This window comes from Nyctereutes procyonoides, unplaced genomic scaffold (genome assembly GCF_905146905.1).
Source record: "Nyctereutes procyonoides isolate TBG_1078 unplaced genomic scaffold, NYPRO_anot_genome, whole genome shotgun sequence".
NCBI classification, from domain to species: domain Eukaryota; kingdom Metazoa; phylum Chordata; class Mammalia; order Carnivora; family Canidae; genus Nyctereutes; species Nyctereutes procyonoides.
The window spans coordinates 38,991,217-39,008,487 of record NW_026575135.1 but is presented as its reverse complement, the minus strand read 5'-3'; the positions used below and the strand labels follow the sequence as shown (position 1 = coordinate 39,008,487).

The window sequence follows — 17,271 nt, the reverse complement described above, 5'->3', positions numbered from 1 at the left end:
ATCTCAAAGTTGGTTTTTTTTTTCATCTCAACTCTAAAATTCTCTGATCCTGTCTTGTCATTTTCTTATCATGTTTTATCTTATCAATTCTGTGGGAGTGACAGTGTTCCCTAATCTTAGTTTCTTGGGAGAAACCCTGTGAGAAGCCAAATTTTGAAAGATGGAGGTCTTTCATGAATGTAATCTTTTTTTTTTAAGATTTTATTTATTGGGGGATCCCTGGGTGGCTCAGCGGTTTGGCGCCTGCCTTTGGCCCAGGGCGCAATCCTGGAGTCCTGGGATCGAATCCCACGTCAGGCTCCAGGCATGGAGCCTGCTTCTCCCTCCTCCTGTGTCTCTGCCTCTCTCTCTCTATGTCTATCAAAAATAAATAAATAAATCTTAAAAAAAAAGATTTTATTTATTTATTCATGAGAGACACACACAGAGAGACACAGAGACACAGGCAGAGGGAGAAGCCTCCAGGATCATGCCGTGGGCCGAAGGCAGGCGCTAAACCGCTGAGCCACCCAGGCTGCCCTCATGAACGTAATCTTGGATCATCTTATACCAGCACAAAATCCAAGCTGTTTCAGCTGGTACATAGTTGCTCCACTCACCCAAATAAACAAATTATAGGGTGTATAAATCAGTTGAGTAGCGTGTTAAATATTTCATATAAACTGATTTCATCTTCTACCTTCATTTCAGTGTGAAGAGATTAACAAGAGGAAAGGGCAGGAGGACAATTTAACTGAAACTGAAAGATAGAGAAGGCTGTAGGGGACCTGTCTCCTTCATGACCTGGTCTTCCATCTCAGAGCCTGGAAGAGGGAAAAGGATATAATCTGCTATTCCCATAATAATGAAACTGAGCCTCTCCTTGCTCCGTTTCCCGTGGCCTTGCTGGTTGACATTTGGGCCCCATGGTTTCTTCTAACGGTGAAAAGAGGTTCAAACAAAGAAGGAGCGAATGAAGCCTCAGAGAGAGGGTGCTACAAAAGACCACATGACAAGCTAAAGAAGACTGAAGGAGAAGAGAAAGAAGGATAGCATGGTTGGCCCCAGTCCTTCCTCCATTGCCTTAGTGTTGGCAAAGCTAGAAGAGAGCCAGCGACAAGAAATCGTACACTGATATTCTGCACATAGCTCTGGGGTTAAGCACTTGCTGGAAAAATCAACAAGCCTGAAGTTCTAGTTCTATTAAGGGGAGTCCCACCCATAATAGGGGAGGAACTGTCCGTGGCATGGCAGCCAACATGAGCACCCCCATGGAGGTGGCTCTCTTGCAGCAGGTCATTCTAGGATACAGACACATAACCCCCAGTTCTACCTTGTATACGATTTTGCTCCTGCCATCTGTGAGGTCCACCTGGATGGAGATGTAGTCGATGTTGGGAGAAGGGGGATCTGTGTGTTGATAATGAAGCCCCATCAACAGGAACTCCTCACAGCTCACGTTGACACTTCCCATTTTCTTCAGTCCCAGGGCACAGCTTCCACCTGGACACCTCAGCTCTGTTCCCAGTTCTAGAATGTTCAGTAACTGAGTTGAGACAGTCACTAGAGCATGATTGTAAAATTAAAAAACCAATCCTCCCTCCCATGGATACTGACTCCCTCTCACTGCCTCAAGAATACACACACATAACCTCTAATCATTCAAGGAGGGGGTGGGCATTACTCTACAACCCCTGAATTTCTTTTCCTGAGAAGAATGTTTGACCAGTTGTCTCCTGAGCTCCTTGCTCACCAAAAGTTACACTGAGAGAAAAGTAATAAAATATGTGTTCTGATGACTGAATATCCCTGACACATAGGCCAATGGATCATGACTGGCCTTCCATACTCCACCGCCAGCCTTCCATCACAGCATCCACATCCAGGGGTCTGTCATGATCTCACTCCGATGCTGTTCTACTCACTCAAATTCTCTTCCCACTGTGCTCATCACACCCCTGAGTCCTGATACCTTTCCAGGTCCCCTTAGTCTTTTTACTAAACCCTCTTTTAAGTATGCTTTGACCACCTGAACCAACCTGCTCTCTCCCACTAAAGACCATAATCATCTCTGCAATAGTGTATCTCTGCCCAGCTTCATTTCACTGTTGTGGGGTGACACCCACAGGCCACGTATTTTTCGAGTGGGCTTTTGTACATTTCCTTGATGTACAAAATCAGTATTCTATTTCTTAACCAGACAGTTGTGAACACTAAATGAGAAGACTCATGCATAATCACGTCCTTAGCTGTAAATTATTGCCCAAATGCAAGTATTCCTATGACTGTGATTGTCTTCATATAGTGCCTAGAGCATTATTAAGCACAGAGGAGGTGCCCAAAATATACTGATTAAATGAATAGCAGAAGGAACGTTATTAACTTCTCCTGATTTAAACCATAGCTACTGCTCACCTGCTCTACCTCAAACTTATTTGTAATCAAATCATACTTAATAAATGCACCAATTACTCTTACGACCGCTGCCATTGTTACTCTGAATAATAACAGATGATGGTCACTGAGCACCTGCTAAGAGCCCAACACCGTGTGAAGCACACTTTGTGCATGGGATCTCATTTACTCCATCTTGCCTCAACCCTGTGGAGAGCTATCCTAGCCCATTTCATGGAGGCTTAGCCAGGTTAAGTAACTTGACTAAGGGACACCTGGGTGGCTCAGCTGTTGAGCGTCTGCCTTTGGCTCAGGGCGTGATCCCAGGGTCTGGGATCGAGTCCCACATCGGGCTCCCTGCACGGAGCCTGCTTATCCCTCTATGTTTCTGCCTCTCTCTGTGTCTCTCATGAATAAATAAATAAATAAATAAATAATTTAAAAAAAAAGTAACTTGACTAAAATCACCCCAGGAAATAAAGAGCAGAGGCGGTTTGAAACGCAAGTCTTACTGATTCCAAAGTCTATACTCTTAGCCACGAGCCTACAGTTTTCAACCAGCCACAAATCCTTGTATCAAGCAAAAATTTTTTGTCGCAGTGGAAACTGACTATTTACAGAAGTTTCTGTCAGGCCTAGCAACATTCAGATATGTATTAAAACATACATACGAGACTTAGGGAAAAAACTGTGTGGCTGATCTCCCCGAGGTTTCTCTGGCCGAGGCTCCAGCAGGACCACCTGACCGTGGGCTGGCAGCCGGCTCCCCACAGGATCCAGCCTGACCGTACACTCCAGGCCAGCCGTCCTCTCGTAATCAAATCTGAGCAGGTTCTTATCAATGGCTCCGGACAGGCCGTAGAATTCTGACACCTCCAGTACATTGTTACTCTTACGGATGATGTTACAGTCTGGTTCCAGGAGATAGACCCGCAGGATAAAGGTTTCCGTGAAGGTATCTGTCTCAGTAAATCTGTGGAGAGAACACAGCAAAGGCCATATTTACTAGCGCTCAGGTACTTCCGGTATCCAAGGATTGACCTTTACAAAATGTGCGTAAGGGGGAGAGTCTGGATTCTGCTATATACCGTACCCCCAATCTCTGTTCTTTTCCTTTCCTCTCCTCATCTTGGTGTCAATTCCTTTTTCTGCCGTCTCCCTGGCCAATGAGCTTTCTTTCAACACTTTTTTTTTTTTTACGATAGTCATACAGAGAGAGAGAGAGAGAGAGAGAGAGAGAGAGAGGCAGAGACACAGGCAGAGGGAGAAGCAGGCTCCATGCACCGGGAGCCCGACGTGGGACTCGATCCCGGGTCTCCAGGATCGCGCCCTGGGCCAAAGGCAGGTGCCAAACCGCTGCGCCACCCAGGGATCCCCTTTCAACACCTTCTTGCAAACCCATCAGCCATGCTGATATGTAATGACAGCCGGGAGCTCAGAATCTCACTTCTAGCACATGTATAATTTAAGAGTACCAAGCCTGTGTAATTTATGGATTGAGTTTTGATTCAGGAGTGAAAGGGAGGCGTTTCTGAAGCATCAACATCTTTTTGTTCTTCAGAAACCTATGAGAGACACTGGTAATTCCATGTTACAGAGGGGGAACTGCTCAACAAAAGGGCTGAAGAGGAGGCAAGGCAGGGAAAGCATGTTTTCTGATTTTCTGCCTCCGACTTCTCTGAGTATTCTATATCAAATGTCCTCAAGACCAAGAGGAACCACAGCTCCTCTGCATCAGCCTTTCTCGCCTGCTACTCTACCCTGGCTGTGCCTTCGAAATTCAAGAAAGAAGTAGGAGGATCCACAATCCACTAGTCTTTTTCAGCCCTTCCAGATAAGCTGTCCAAAGTTCGTTTTTTAACTCTAAAGTCTTAGAAAGACCAAACAGCCAATATGCTGGTGATAAGGAATTCTTGGACACTATTTCATGTTTTGAGCACAGTGTTTTGTTCACACCTTTCAGCACTTTTTGTGTTATTAATTATCTGCCCATATTTTGCATCAGATTATGAGCACCAAAAACCTATGCATCCTTGCCTTTGTGTTTCCTATGCTCGGTGATAGTAGGTGATCATAACTCTCTATAGAATGAGTCACTGTCCCAGTGTCTTCCACAAAACTCTTTGCAATAGTATAGTACCCAAGGGAAATTCACACTAAGGTATTTTAGCCATATAGTCATAACAGCAATAAAACCAAGTAAAAATCTATCTAAAAGCCTACTCCACCTACAGCATTGTCAGTTACCTCTACGAAGTGAGCAATACCATAACCATGAGCTTAATTTTTAAACTAATTTTTATTGAGATATAATTCACATACCATAAAATTCACCTTTTTAAAGTACATGACTCAGTGGTTTTTAGTGTATTCACAAGGTTATGCAACCATCACAACCACCCAATTCCAGAAAATTTTATCAACTCAACAAGAAATCCATATCCACTAGCAATCACTCCCCATTTGCCCTTCCCCCAGACCTGGCAACTGCTAGTCTGCTTTCTGCATATTACGGGTTTGCCTTTTCCAGAAAAGGTATGTGACCTTTTGTGTCTGGCATCTTTCATTTAGCATGATGGTTTCAAGGTTCATCCATGCTGTAGTAGCATCTATCAGTATTTCATTCTGTTTTATGGCTGAATAACATTCCATTGTATGGATACACCATCTTTTGTTTATACATTCACTGGTTGGGTTGTTTCAACGTTTTAGCTATTATGAATAATGCTGCATGAATATCTGTCTGCAAGTTTTTGTGGAAATAAATGCTTTTATTTCCCTTATGTATATATTTAAGAGTAGAACTGCTAGCTTACACGATCACTCTGTACTTAACTCTGTAATTGATTTTTTAAACAATTTTATCATTTAATATGTTTACACTTAGAAGATACTCTACTTCTTATTAACCAAGCAGCTGATAATCAAAATGAAGAATATCATTCAATTTTGGAATATATTTTCCTAGTTCTCACTAAGAATTTGTATTTTGTAATTTTCATTTTTCATCATAAGTAGGAGGGTGGATCTGCACAACAACTGTAAAGGGGAACAGGACTGAAATTTGTCACAGAAAAGCCCCCAGGAAGATGATACAAATATAGTTGAAAGTGGACCTCAGTTCTTGCCTCATCTACTTAGGTCCCCAATTTCTACTGATTATTTTCTTGTTTGGAATCTAGTAACTAGTCTCATGATAATACCTATCGAGAGGAAAAGCCCTAAGAAGTAACATAGAATGGTTATGTGTGCTGCTTACCTGTAAAGTCTAAGCTTCACTGTATCTTCATCAAGAATCGGGCAACCATTGTGAATATACTTTACTTCATTGGGAAGGAAATGGCAGTCAAAGACCTAGTTCATGTGAAGAAATGAATAAATATTTGTGAAAAAAATGGTACAAGATTTGATTTTTCTGGCAGTAGAGTACTGCCTGGGGTAATTATGGTCTGTTAGTTGGGGGCATCTACGTGTGTATGTGTGTACATGCTCATGTGTATATTGTACCCACCACCACCTCCACCCAACCCCCCCCCGTGCCCACTCACCATCCTGCTTACATAGTTGTAGCAGAATACCTAAACTATGAAAATCCAAGCAGATCAAGCAGATATATTAAGGAGCAATTATCTCTTGAAATGATTATTTGTTTACAGTCAATAGTACATTTAAAATATCATTCAATTTATCAAAATATCATACACCCACACCCTTCAGCGTTCATAATAATTGAGTTAGAGAGGTCTACTTGTGTGTATGCATGAAAAGGTGTGCATTACCCCTCACACAAACACACTATATATTATATATCTTTTTCTTCTCCTTTTATTTCTTTCTTTTCCAAATAGCATTTTTACATTCAAGAATGAAGCTACTGACTATGGACACTATTGTGGCTGATCAGAGCCAAACATGACTTGCAGTTGTTTCTCATACACTTGCAAAAGACTGCGTTACTGGTTAGTCATAGGAGGAATGGTTGATGAGACAAATAGCATGCTAACGGTAATTTCTTCTATTCAAACAAAATTATAGTTAACTGACTCACCTCACTCAGAACAATTAAGGAAATTGCTAAGTGTCGTATTTTGGGAACCCTAATTCTTGAAAGAAGAATTTTCTCTCCCAACCACAGCATGACCTTCATTCTACACAACCTGACTTGGAACAGTGTTAAGAAATAGCCTTGAGGTATTTGCACACTGTCATTGTTGAGTTCATGGTGTTTAGCATATACTTTGTCACAGGCTCAATCATTTACAGGCAACAACGTCCTCTCTGAGAAGACTTTATTACTAATACAAATGATCTTCTTTTCCCACAGACATCATCAGTTCCTCTTTTTAATTGACAACAAGGAAGGAGATAAAGGAAAGACCTTCCCCATATCACTGACAAATAGTCATGGTGATAAAGAGACAATCTGCTTTGTTAAAAGAAACATCTGTTTTATGTTTCGTAATATGTTTTCCTTTTATAAAAGGCGACAACCATAATTGTCCATAAATTTACTAACTAAAACAAAGGAGAGCTAAATCCTTTTCTAATTACTGTCTAGCCTTGGTTTTTTTCCACTTCAACTGCTTTTCAATTACAATTTATAATTAAATTGTCACACATTCCTAACTCATTACTCACTTTAATGACAGTAAACGGGTTCAAGTTAGAGATGTTTTCTTACGGCTGTATTTCCGATTCAAAAAAGCAAGCTCAGCTCTAAACTGAGGTGCTTTTCCACCCAGGAAATTTCTTGCTTTGAAACAGGTGTGAGAAGTGCTGTGTGTGAGGAAGTCTTGTCCTAAAACATGAGGAAAACATATTGCCACCGACCTTATCTAATTGACTATATCAAGAGGGTTATCTAAACAGAAGGTACTGGTGTGCGCCAATTGAAATCCCTTTCCAAATATCCAATAGGAAAATGAACCTGTTGGTTCTAAGACAAACTTCAGTAATGAAATGAAAACACTAATTGAACAGATGTTAAACAAAACATTTTCTGTGCAAATCAAATAAAACTGTTCATTACACAGCAGGGTTCTGTTAATACAGTCATCTCGCTAGAAATGGGTTCACATAGCCTTGCTTTCAACTTACTGGTAAATGCTATTAAAGAATAATGTTTACGCTTTGTGTGTATGTGTGCATTTGGCTATGCATAATTTCAAAAATGCCATAAGAAATACATCCTTGGGGGAGGGTTGACTTAAAAATAAGCACACATTCCCCCCAAAACCAGACTTTACTTAGGAATCTGGCTTCTGTTGAAATTATCATAATAAACTAGGAAGATCATCTGGCAGTTTGAGAAACAAAGTTTTCTTGAGGCATAGATTTTCTTACGGTACAAATATCTGACAGAAAGATAATGAAACTCCACAGTTCAACTGCCTCCTTATTTTCACACAATAAATTTTAGAAGATACAAGTCCCATATTTACTTTAGACCATATAAATCCACTTGTGATACCACATCAACCTCCGGAAATGTGCTCACTGAACATCTTCTTGCACTAAGCCACAGCACGCGAAAGGACCAGTTGAGACTTTGAAGCCCCATCCCTGGCCTACTGGTAGAGACTTCCCTAAATCATGTTGTTTCTGCTCCATATTCTTTCTTTTATTTTTTTTTGTTCATATTCTTTCTTCTAAAAAATACTTTATTTGTTTATGTGTCAGAGAAAGAGTGAGCACAGGCAGGGGGAGTGGCAAGCAGAAGGAAAAGCAGGCTACTGGCTGAGCAGGGAGCCTGATGCAGGACTCAATCCCAAGACCCTGGGATCATGACCTGAACCAAAGGCAGAAGCTTAACTGACTGAGCCACCCAAGTGCCTCCACCCCTCACCCCCCGCCCCCATATTCTTCTAGTAACTGGATTTTTGCTTTAAAATCAAAGGAAGTTTGGAATGGAGATGACTTAGAGATCTCTTACAACCCTTGATCCCCAAATAAGTGTTTTACCTCGTTGTAGTCACTTGGATCCCCATTTGCTCTCTAGCATCTCAGAGCCGGCCAGATGGTGAAGACCATTAAAACATCACCAAAAATATACAATGGAGACAACTTTGTTACTTGCAGAGAAAGTACTATACATATGCTTATAAGTCATAGGCTTTTTGGGATGGGGAGAGGTTACTCCTCAAGGCTGACTTAAGGAAAAGTTTATTCTCCCCAAATTACTTTCTAAGGAGGGAGAATCTGCTGAAGAATGGGGCTTTTGTTTTGCTTGCTTAGAGCCAGAGATAATACACCTGGACCATAGGTTGCCCCAGTGTACATGAGGGAGAATTTTTTTCTCTTCCCCCACAAAATAATCTCACTTCTAAATAAATGTTAGACAATTTTTTAAAAATAATATTGATTGGAAGGGGTACCAAATGATGAGTTCACAACTTTATAAGGCACCCACACATATCAGTGCAGCCATGACCCCACTGTTTAGGATTAGGGCCCTCTATTGCTTCCCCAAATGCCAAGGATTTGCTTTTAACAAATGCACATCTAGTTAGGACTTCATTACCTGCAGCTAATCTTTTTCATGTCACCTACTCATTGCATTTAGCGCATCTGGGTTCCAGGTATGAGCTATCCCAGGTCTCTCCTCTTTCCCTGACTGCGTAAGTACAATCAAACACACTGTCACTGGTGTGGCTCAGTCACTTAGTATCTGACTTGGACTCAGGTCATGATCTCAAGGTGCTGGGATAGAGCCCAGTGTTGGGCTCCAAGCTCAGCAGGGAGTCCGCTTGCCCCTCCCCCTGCTCATGCTCTCTCTGTCTCTCAAATAAATAAACAAAATCTTAAAACACACCCACACTTTTGCAGTGCAAATCGTGTTGGGAGGGAAGTGTGAAGATGTTGCAATTCCCAAGCACTTGGGAATATGACCCCTTAGGAGCTGGGGCCATTATTATATTCAGACAGTTTACAGGTGCCCATCAGAAGCTCTAGCTGACAAAAGAAAATCTCATGGGAAACTGGAGAGAGACATTTGGTTGCTATCACATCAGGAATACTCCCTAAGTGAGAGCCCACCATAGAATTGCGATGTGTTTCAGAACTGGACTGGACTCTGAATGCAGTAAATGGGGCAGCTGGCGATAACCACGTGAGTTAGCATCTATCTTAGTCTCTTTAGTTTGTCTCTACATTGTCTGATACTTCTGTTGAGTAACTTCCTGGAATAAGTTTCTTTAGCCAAATGGAGAAGAAGAAAATTAACATTTCACAGTTCACAAATAACGGTGCATTTTTCCAGAAGCAGCAGCAGCAACCAATGCTAAACATTCTCAGAACTGCCTTGGGAGGAAGTTAAACCACAGCAGAGACAAGTCATAAAACCAGAACCAATTTCCTATTTTGTATAAAGATAAACTCCTACTTCAAGCAAAGACAATATGTGATAATACAGACTTTTTTTTTTAACCCATGACTTAGAAGGTAACTTCATCCTATGAAAGGACTGCACATAGAATACTCTCAAACGACAAGGTCTTCAAGATTTTGACTAAAATTTTCTAGACATTTTTGAAGAACAATGAGTATTTAAGGTGAAGTATTTTCACCCCTTTTTCCATATCTCTCCTCTCACTCAACAGAATGTTCCAGTGATGGAAACAGATGAAAATGTCTTCACATTTTACTTTTGCCACTCTGTGATCACAAGAACAGTCTAAAACACATCTTGAAATCTTGAGATCTTCTTCAAAGGCACTCTGACCAGCAATGGATGAGATCATTTGGGGCAGGAATAATCACATAAAGACTGACCTTATCACATCACACAGGAGATAGCCCGCTCCAGCCCTTGGAAGGCTGTCCCTGTTCTGTTTTTCTTTCTCTCTCTCTCTCTCTCTCTCTCTCTCTGTCTCTCACACACACACACACACACAATCACTCACTCACTCACTTACTCACTCACTCACTCACATTCATACACATGACTGAATAGAAAAATCTCAGGTATGACGTACCTGTGGAGTGAGTTTCCCAACCCTTTGGGTCATTGGCTCGTTCATCACAACTTCCACTTTGCAAGCATCTTTTTCTTTGGGGATGGCAAACTTCAGGTCATCTCCCGACAGGAAGGCAGAGCTGCCCTTCATCACCCTGACCCCGCGGTTAAGGCTGATGAAGGAGGGACTGGCCCAGTTTAGGAGAAGCAGCAGCAGCAACAACAGCAAGGCACTGTGCCCACTCCAATTCGGAGAGCTCATGCTGTCAGGGGCCAACTTGGTTTGTCCACCAGTGAAATCCCTTCAACAAAGGAGGGTTTCTGTGCTTCCTCCAGGGATGTTAGCTCATAGTCCAAGGGGCAGGGCAAGGGGTCCTGACAATGTGCCCCAAGATCTTAACATGTCCCTTTCATTTCCAACTCAGACAAGGAGGCTTTTCAGGCAACCCCAGGGCTTTTAATAAAACTCGCTGATCACTCCTGACAACGCCGGCAAGATGAATGTGCCTCCCAAGTGCTTTTCTAATCCTGCAAATGAGAGGAGAGGAAGAAAGTGAGAGAGAGAGAGAGAGAGAGAGAGAGAGAGAGAGAGACCAAAAGGTTTGTATGGCTATTCAAAAGATCCCTGCAGGCAAAAGAATCTTTCAACCAGCCTATAATTTCAGCTAAATTAAAAACAAATAAACTAATTTGACCTCCAGGCCTGTCTGAAAGGCAATGAAGCCATTTCATTAGCCTGCTTGCGATTCCCGTTTCCGGGCTCAACATGCCCCCATTGGGATGTCACTTGTGTGGTCCCACAGGAGCCCACCAGCCTCGCTGACCAAGTGCCCAAGTGCAGCGTTTGGACGGCTGTGTTCATAGGGAGTTGGGCTCTTCTTCCGTTTCCTCATCTGTGAAATGGGGACTATAACCTAATTTGTATAAGACAGCTGACAGAACTATGTGTACACTGCTTCAAAAGCTGATTAATTCAAAATCATCGCCCAACTAAGAAACGAGCTTCATAATTTGTTCCGTGAGCACAGCTCTGACTTTGCTGAGCAACTAAGACACCTGTGAAACACTTGAGTGGACATTGGAGAACAGATATTTTTCTAAGTGAACATTGGGAGTTCTCAGTTATATGTCAAAGGGACTAAGAATCAAGTCACAAAGCTTCAGTAGACACAGCTAATGAGTCGAGATATACATACATATTTGCATTATCGATGACGCTAATTACATTATGATGTACTGAATTTGAACAAATGGGATCTTTGTTTCTACTTTAACCACTTAGAATTTCAAGATTATTGCTCTGGGTTCCATACTAACAGAAATGACTCTGCAAAGTAAACTGTATTGCAATAAATCCTTAAGTGCAGGGTATGGTTGGGTGGACAAATGGTGGTTTATTATGCCCATAGGAAGTCTTTACATTTTAATGATTTCAATAAATTTCTGTGCATAATCAATGGGTACTCAAATAAATGTTTGACCAAAGGGCATACACAAAAATGCCTCCAGTATTCACATCTAATACATCAAGGAAAGACTCATTCTCTTGACATTGTTTGAGACCACTTACTTTTGAGGTAGTACATGCCATGTGTTACCCGATATCTGAGGGGGTATACACTTTACAGAGCAGCCTTTTTTTTTTTTTTTTTGGTGTCAATCTCAAACTAAAACAGTTCCCACACTCCCACTGACAGTGTCATCCATGTTCTGACTGAATTGAGTTGGCTTATTTGGGCAGAAAAGCAAACCTGGTTGTTGAACCTACACAACAAGGTCAAACCTGGTTTTTCCATTCACATTTGGCATCTAAGACCACTCAAAAAAGGCAGCACATTCAGAGAGAAAAAGGTGGCTAAGTGTTTCCCAAAACAGAGAGATAAGGGGAAAAAACTTTGCTTTCTGAGATTTTTAAAGAACTAAGTCAACCTGTAAAGGCTGTAAGGGTGGCACATGCTCATGCACCCCTCTTATCTCACTATTACTTTCCTTCTCCTTTACTGCTTCATCCTAGATCCGACTTTTTAATGTGGGGAACCTAGGGCCCAGTCCTTGGACCTGTTTTTTGTCTACCCTCACTCCCTAGTGATTTCATTCCTTTGTTTTAAATACCATTTATATACTAATGAGTCCCAAATTTATATCTCAAACCTCCTTCCTTAACTCTGGATTCCATATGCCACTGTCTCTGCAACATCTCCCTGGGGGTATTTAATGGGCATCTCATTCTTTATGTTGCCAAATTTGTGGTCTTGGTCTTCCCTCCCTCTCTCTCCCCAATTTCAGTTAATGGCATTGAACTTTTCAGCTGTTCTCTCCTTTGTCTCAGTGTTTGGTCTACAGCTAAACAACAGCAACAAAATCCTGCTTGTTCATTGCAGTGGACACACCTTACAGTGACCTCTAATAATTCCAGCCTCCTGGCACCCAGAAATTCCCTCCCCTTGAGTGACAGCAGAACCTGTGAGGCTCCCAACCAACAGAATAAGGAACAGGTGATGGGATGTCGTTCCCATGGTTACACTATGTAATGTAAGAATCTCTCTTAGCAGACTGGGGCTCTGGAGAGCGTTAATTTTTGGGGGGATCCAATCTCTTTATTGTCCGGGTACCTTCCCTGGAACCCTCCCCACTCCAAACCTATAGAAAAACTCCAAGCCTGGGAGTGTTCTGGGAGGGGAGGTAGAGTGTAGGGAAACCTCTGTGCTCTGCCCTCTGGCCTGAGCAGTGCCAACAGGGAGGACGTGTGGGGACGGGAGGCTGATGACTCCACCTGCAGAGGATGTGGCACTGGCTGGGATGTGGGGGGGGGGAGGTGCCTGCTGCCAGCTCTCCTGCTGAACTTGAAGAGGCAAGCCTCCATAAATTCCAGCGTCAAAAGAAAATGAATTCTGAAAAAAAAAAAAAAAAGAAAGAAAATGAATTCTGCCGACAGCCCAAATGAGCTTGGAAGAAGATTCATCCTAAATCAAGCCTCTGGATAAGACTGGCATCCAGTGATGCCTTGATTACAGGCTAAAGTAGGGAATCCAGGTAAGCTGTGCCCAGACTCCCGACCAACGTCAACTGTCAGGTAAGGAATTTGTGTTGCTTTAAGCCACTAAGTTTGCAGTAATTTGCTTACATGGCAGTATCAATTGAATGCACTCTTTTTCAAAACGTATCCAGACTCTAACCACTTCTCACTTCCATTATTGTTACCAAAGTGCAAGCCTCTGTCAACTCTCTGCTGGATGATTGCAAATAGCAACCTATTTGACCACCCTGCTTCTCCTTTTGCTTCCCCCTAGGAACTCTTCAGCATGGCAGCCAAGGCTCCTATTAAATACTACTTAGGTCCCTTCCACACCCCAAACCTCCAATGGTTTCTCATCTTAGCGTAAAAGCCATAAGGCAACCGTGTATGTAATGTGTTTCTCCCTTACTTCTCTCACCTCTTCTGGTTGTCTTCCTTTCACTTCCTCTGCTCTAGCCCTACTAGCATCTTTGCTTTTCCTCAAACATATCAAGGATTAGCCTTCTGCTCTTGCAATCATCCCGAACACACACCCACTCTACCCCACCCCGCACTTACTCTGGCACGTTATTCCCTTGGATATCCTTCTTCTCACCTCACTGGCTGCCAGTTTCCTATCAAATGTCACATCTGCAATGTACCACACCTAACCACCTCCTTATAATTCTGACACTCCCACCTCCAGCATCCTTTTCTGGTTTGATTTCAACCTTAGTCCTTATAACTATCTAATAATACAGTTACCTGTTTATATTATTTGTTACTGTCCCCCTCATAAAGGTGAGAATTTTCATCTTTTTTATTCATGGATTTATCTTTATGATTCTCTCCATCTTGTCGCCCAGGACCACACCATGGGCTGGCAGAGCTGTGAGCTAGAAGGGCCCTGAGTCTCTGGAACATTTCAAAAGCAGAGTCATCATACCAGCCCATTCTTCCAGAATTTTACATGGCAGAGAATGTAAACGTCTTTCTTGTTTAATCCACTGTTATTTGGGGTTTATTTGGGTACCCCTGACCGAACTGTAACTATAGTTTCAATCATCACCATATTCTTCAAGTTTTTCTATTAACTTAATTTAGTTTAATCACTAATCAACTAGTGTATCTTACCTAATAGCATATGGGGCAATAGCTCATGCTCTAATTGTATCATAATAAGTTCTTAATTAGCAGATAAGTACACAGACCAAGATCCTAATGTTTATCCACAAGGAAGAGACATGAGAGAAAGAGGAGGAAATCTATTTCTGTGGCTCCCTGAGCCCCACTGATGTGAAAAGAGTGGACCCGAATTCTGAAAGTCCAGATCTGAATCTTGATTCTTATGAACATTGATTTCCTCTTTTAAAAACAGAGCTATCGGGGATCCCTGGGTGGCTCAGCGGTTTCACGCCTGCCTTTGGCCCAGGGCGTGATCCTGGAGTCCCCGGATCGAGTCCCACGTCAGGCTCCCGGCATGGAGCCTGCTTCTCCCTCTGCCTCCTCTCTCTCTCTCTCTCTCTCTCTCTCTCTCTCTCTCATAAATAAATAAATAAATCTTTAAAAAAAAAGAGCTATCCATCCTCCCACTTCCAGTTTCTCTGTGAGACTAAATGAAATAATCCATGTAGAAATATTCTATTATAAAGCCCCATACAAATGTAGCATTATTAATACAAAATATACAAAAGGAATAAGAATAAAGCTTGTCTTGAGAAAAATAGAGCAGCAGGACTTGGGTCTTGGTGACGGTGGCAGAATCAGGTTCAGTACAAGTCAGAGTGTGTTCAATTTCTATTCTCATTTACTCTTTCTTCCTCATAATCTTAAGACAGGCCGTAGTAGTAAAAACTGAATTTCAGTATTTCAGAAACAACTTGAAGCAATACAACTGGAAGGAAAATAAGGGTCCAGGAGCAACAATTTCTAAACTCAAAACCAAACATCCTTTAGTCAGTGAGGCCTAGGTGAAGTCTGCAAAATTAAGCTCAGTGAAGATTAAAAAGAGTATGTTGTATTTGTGTTCTATTTACATTCAGATTTTGCTCTTGTATTTTTCTCTTGGTGTTGAGGAATACCAGGTATGTGGACATTCTATGGAAAATATTGCTCTGATTTTTCACTTGAAGAAGGCAGCAAAGGAAGGGAGAAAGAGAAGGATTTGGATGAACAAGTGGAGAAGAAAAGACTGAACAAACAAACAAAAACCACAGAACAATAGCCAAGGAAATCGAGGCTCTGAATCACATAAAATTTCATAGATGATGATGGGTCTTTTATCTATCCCCCTTAAATTAAATGGTAGTAACTGTCTTCTCTCTGATACAAAATTATGATGTCTAGAGGTAACCAACATTTACTTGACAACACCCTGTTATAGCTCATCTTGAGAAGTCTGTTGCCTGGTTCCCAGCATAGAGTCAAGTCAGATCCTCAGAATCCATCTGCTCACAGCTCACTCAGTTGCTCATGTGGGCATCCCCCAGGGTCAGCAGAATCAGCTGAAACACTCAGATGTGGAAGCATAAAGGTGACTAAATTCTTCAAGGGAGCTTATAAACTGACTTTTAGCCACTGTAGATTTAATCTGACCTTGTAATAGAAACAAATCCTGTCTCTGCTTGCCTGTGGTTCAGCTACTTCTCGGCATTTCAAAATCCTCATGTCACAGCCACAGAGGCAGTTCTGTTCTTAACAGAACATGTTCTTGCCATTGCCTTTTTCCTTCTTGTGGAAATTCGGTATCCTAAGTAATATCTATACAAGGCAATAAAAATGAGTGAAAAGATGTTCTGAACAGTGGTAAACCACTCTGCTTTGAGTTTTTCCTCATAAATTTCAAAAATGTTTCTCTAATCAACTTTCTTCTTGGTAAATTTCCTGAACAGAAGAAAGTAATTTAGTAACATTTCCTGGTGGAAAGGGGGTTAAGGAATATGAGCTAGTATTTACTTCATAATTACATATTTGGCTTAACCTTAGGAGCATGTATTCTTTATGTTAATAAAAACATGATCCTCCTGTCACTTATCTAGGATATTCTGTACACATCAATAAAAGAATGGACCCTAGCTGTACTCCCAGGCTCTCTCTGCAATAGAAATTTTCAATCATCAATGATAGTGATGTACCCTGATAAGAATCATATTTACTACTATTCTTCTCTAAAATGCTGCAGTGGTAGCTATGCAATGCAAGGAATGTACCTTCCCCCTCTTGTGCCAGCACAATAATCTATCATAGCTCTTTGCTGGCTTGCTTTGCTGTGTGCAGGACTCACATATGTAGCCTGATACTCTTCTCCTGTGATCCAGATCATTGTTAACAATCAAGGGAAGATGATATAAACAACGGAACCTTTTATCTTCTCTGTTTTACAAGTACCCTCAAGTCTTTAAAAATGAAAATAAACCTGAAAGAACTGACCCTATGATATGTGCACCCATATGTTTACTGCAGCATTATTTACAGTAGCCAAAATATGGAAGCAATCCAAGGGTCCATTAATAGATGATGAATGAATAAAGATGTATATAACTACAATGGAACATTACAAAAAATAAAAAATAAATAAAAAGAAAAAGAAACAATTTTTTTTAATTTTTTAAAAAATTTTAAAAAAATTTAAAAAATGGAACATTACTAGCTATAAAAAAGAATGAGATCTTTCCATTTGCAACAACATGGATGGTGTTAGACAGTTATGGTAAGTGAAATAAGTCAAGGAAAGACAAATACAATTTGATTTCACTCCTATGTGGAATTTAAAAAACAAAACAAATGGACCAAACAAAAAAAGATAAACAAAAAAGTAGGCTCTTAAATACAAAGAACAAACTGGTGGTTGCCAGATGGAAGATCGGTGGAGGAATGGATAAAAGAGGTAAAGAGGATTAAGAGTACACTTATTGTGATGAGCACTGAGTAATGCATAGAAACGTTGAAT

At 41.3% G+C, this 17,271-nt stretch overlaps 1 protein-coding gene across 10 annotated transcripts in view; it reads right to left on the bottom strand.

The window, feature by feature from the left end:
- Positions 1-17,271, bottom strand: part of FREM1 (FRAS1 related extracellular matrix 1) — a 165,193-nt gene that overhangs the window by 125,340 nt on the left and 22,582 nt on the right. For 9 of the 10 annotated variants that reach the window (XR_008661429.1, XR_008661428.1, XM_055302119.1 and 6 more), the window contains exons 2-5: positions 10,347-10,855; positions 5,633-5,727; positions 3,045-3,346; positions 1,313-1,509 (exon numbers count right to left, since the gene is read on the bottom strand). Coding sequence is in view for 8 of the 10 variants with exons in the window: in XM_055302119.1 (XP_055158094.1) it covers positions 1,313-1,509; positions 3,045-3,346; positions 5,633-5,727; positions 10,347-10,589 (837 nt within the window). In the remaining 2 variants the exon portion in view is untranslated. Of the gene's footprint in view, positions 1-1,312; positions 1,510-3,044; positions 3,347-5,632; positions 5,728-10,346; positions 10,856-13,100; positions 13,124-17,271 lie in introns of those variants that run through there. The other variant, XM_055302116.1, reaches the window with a different exon arrangement.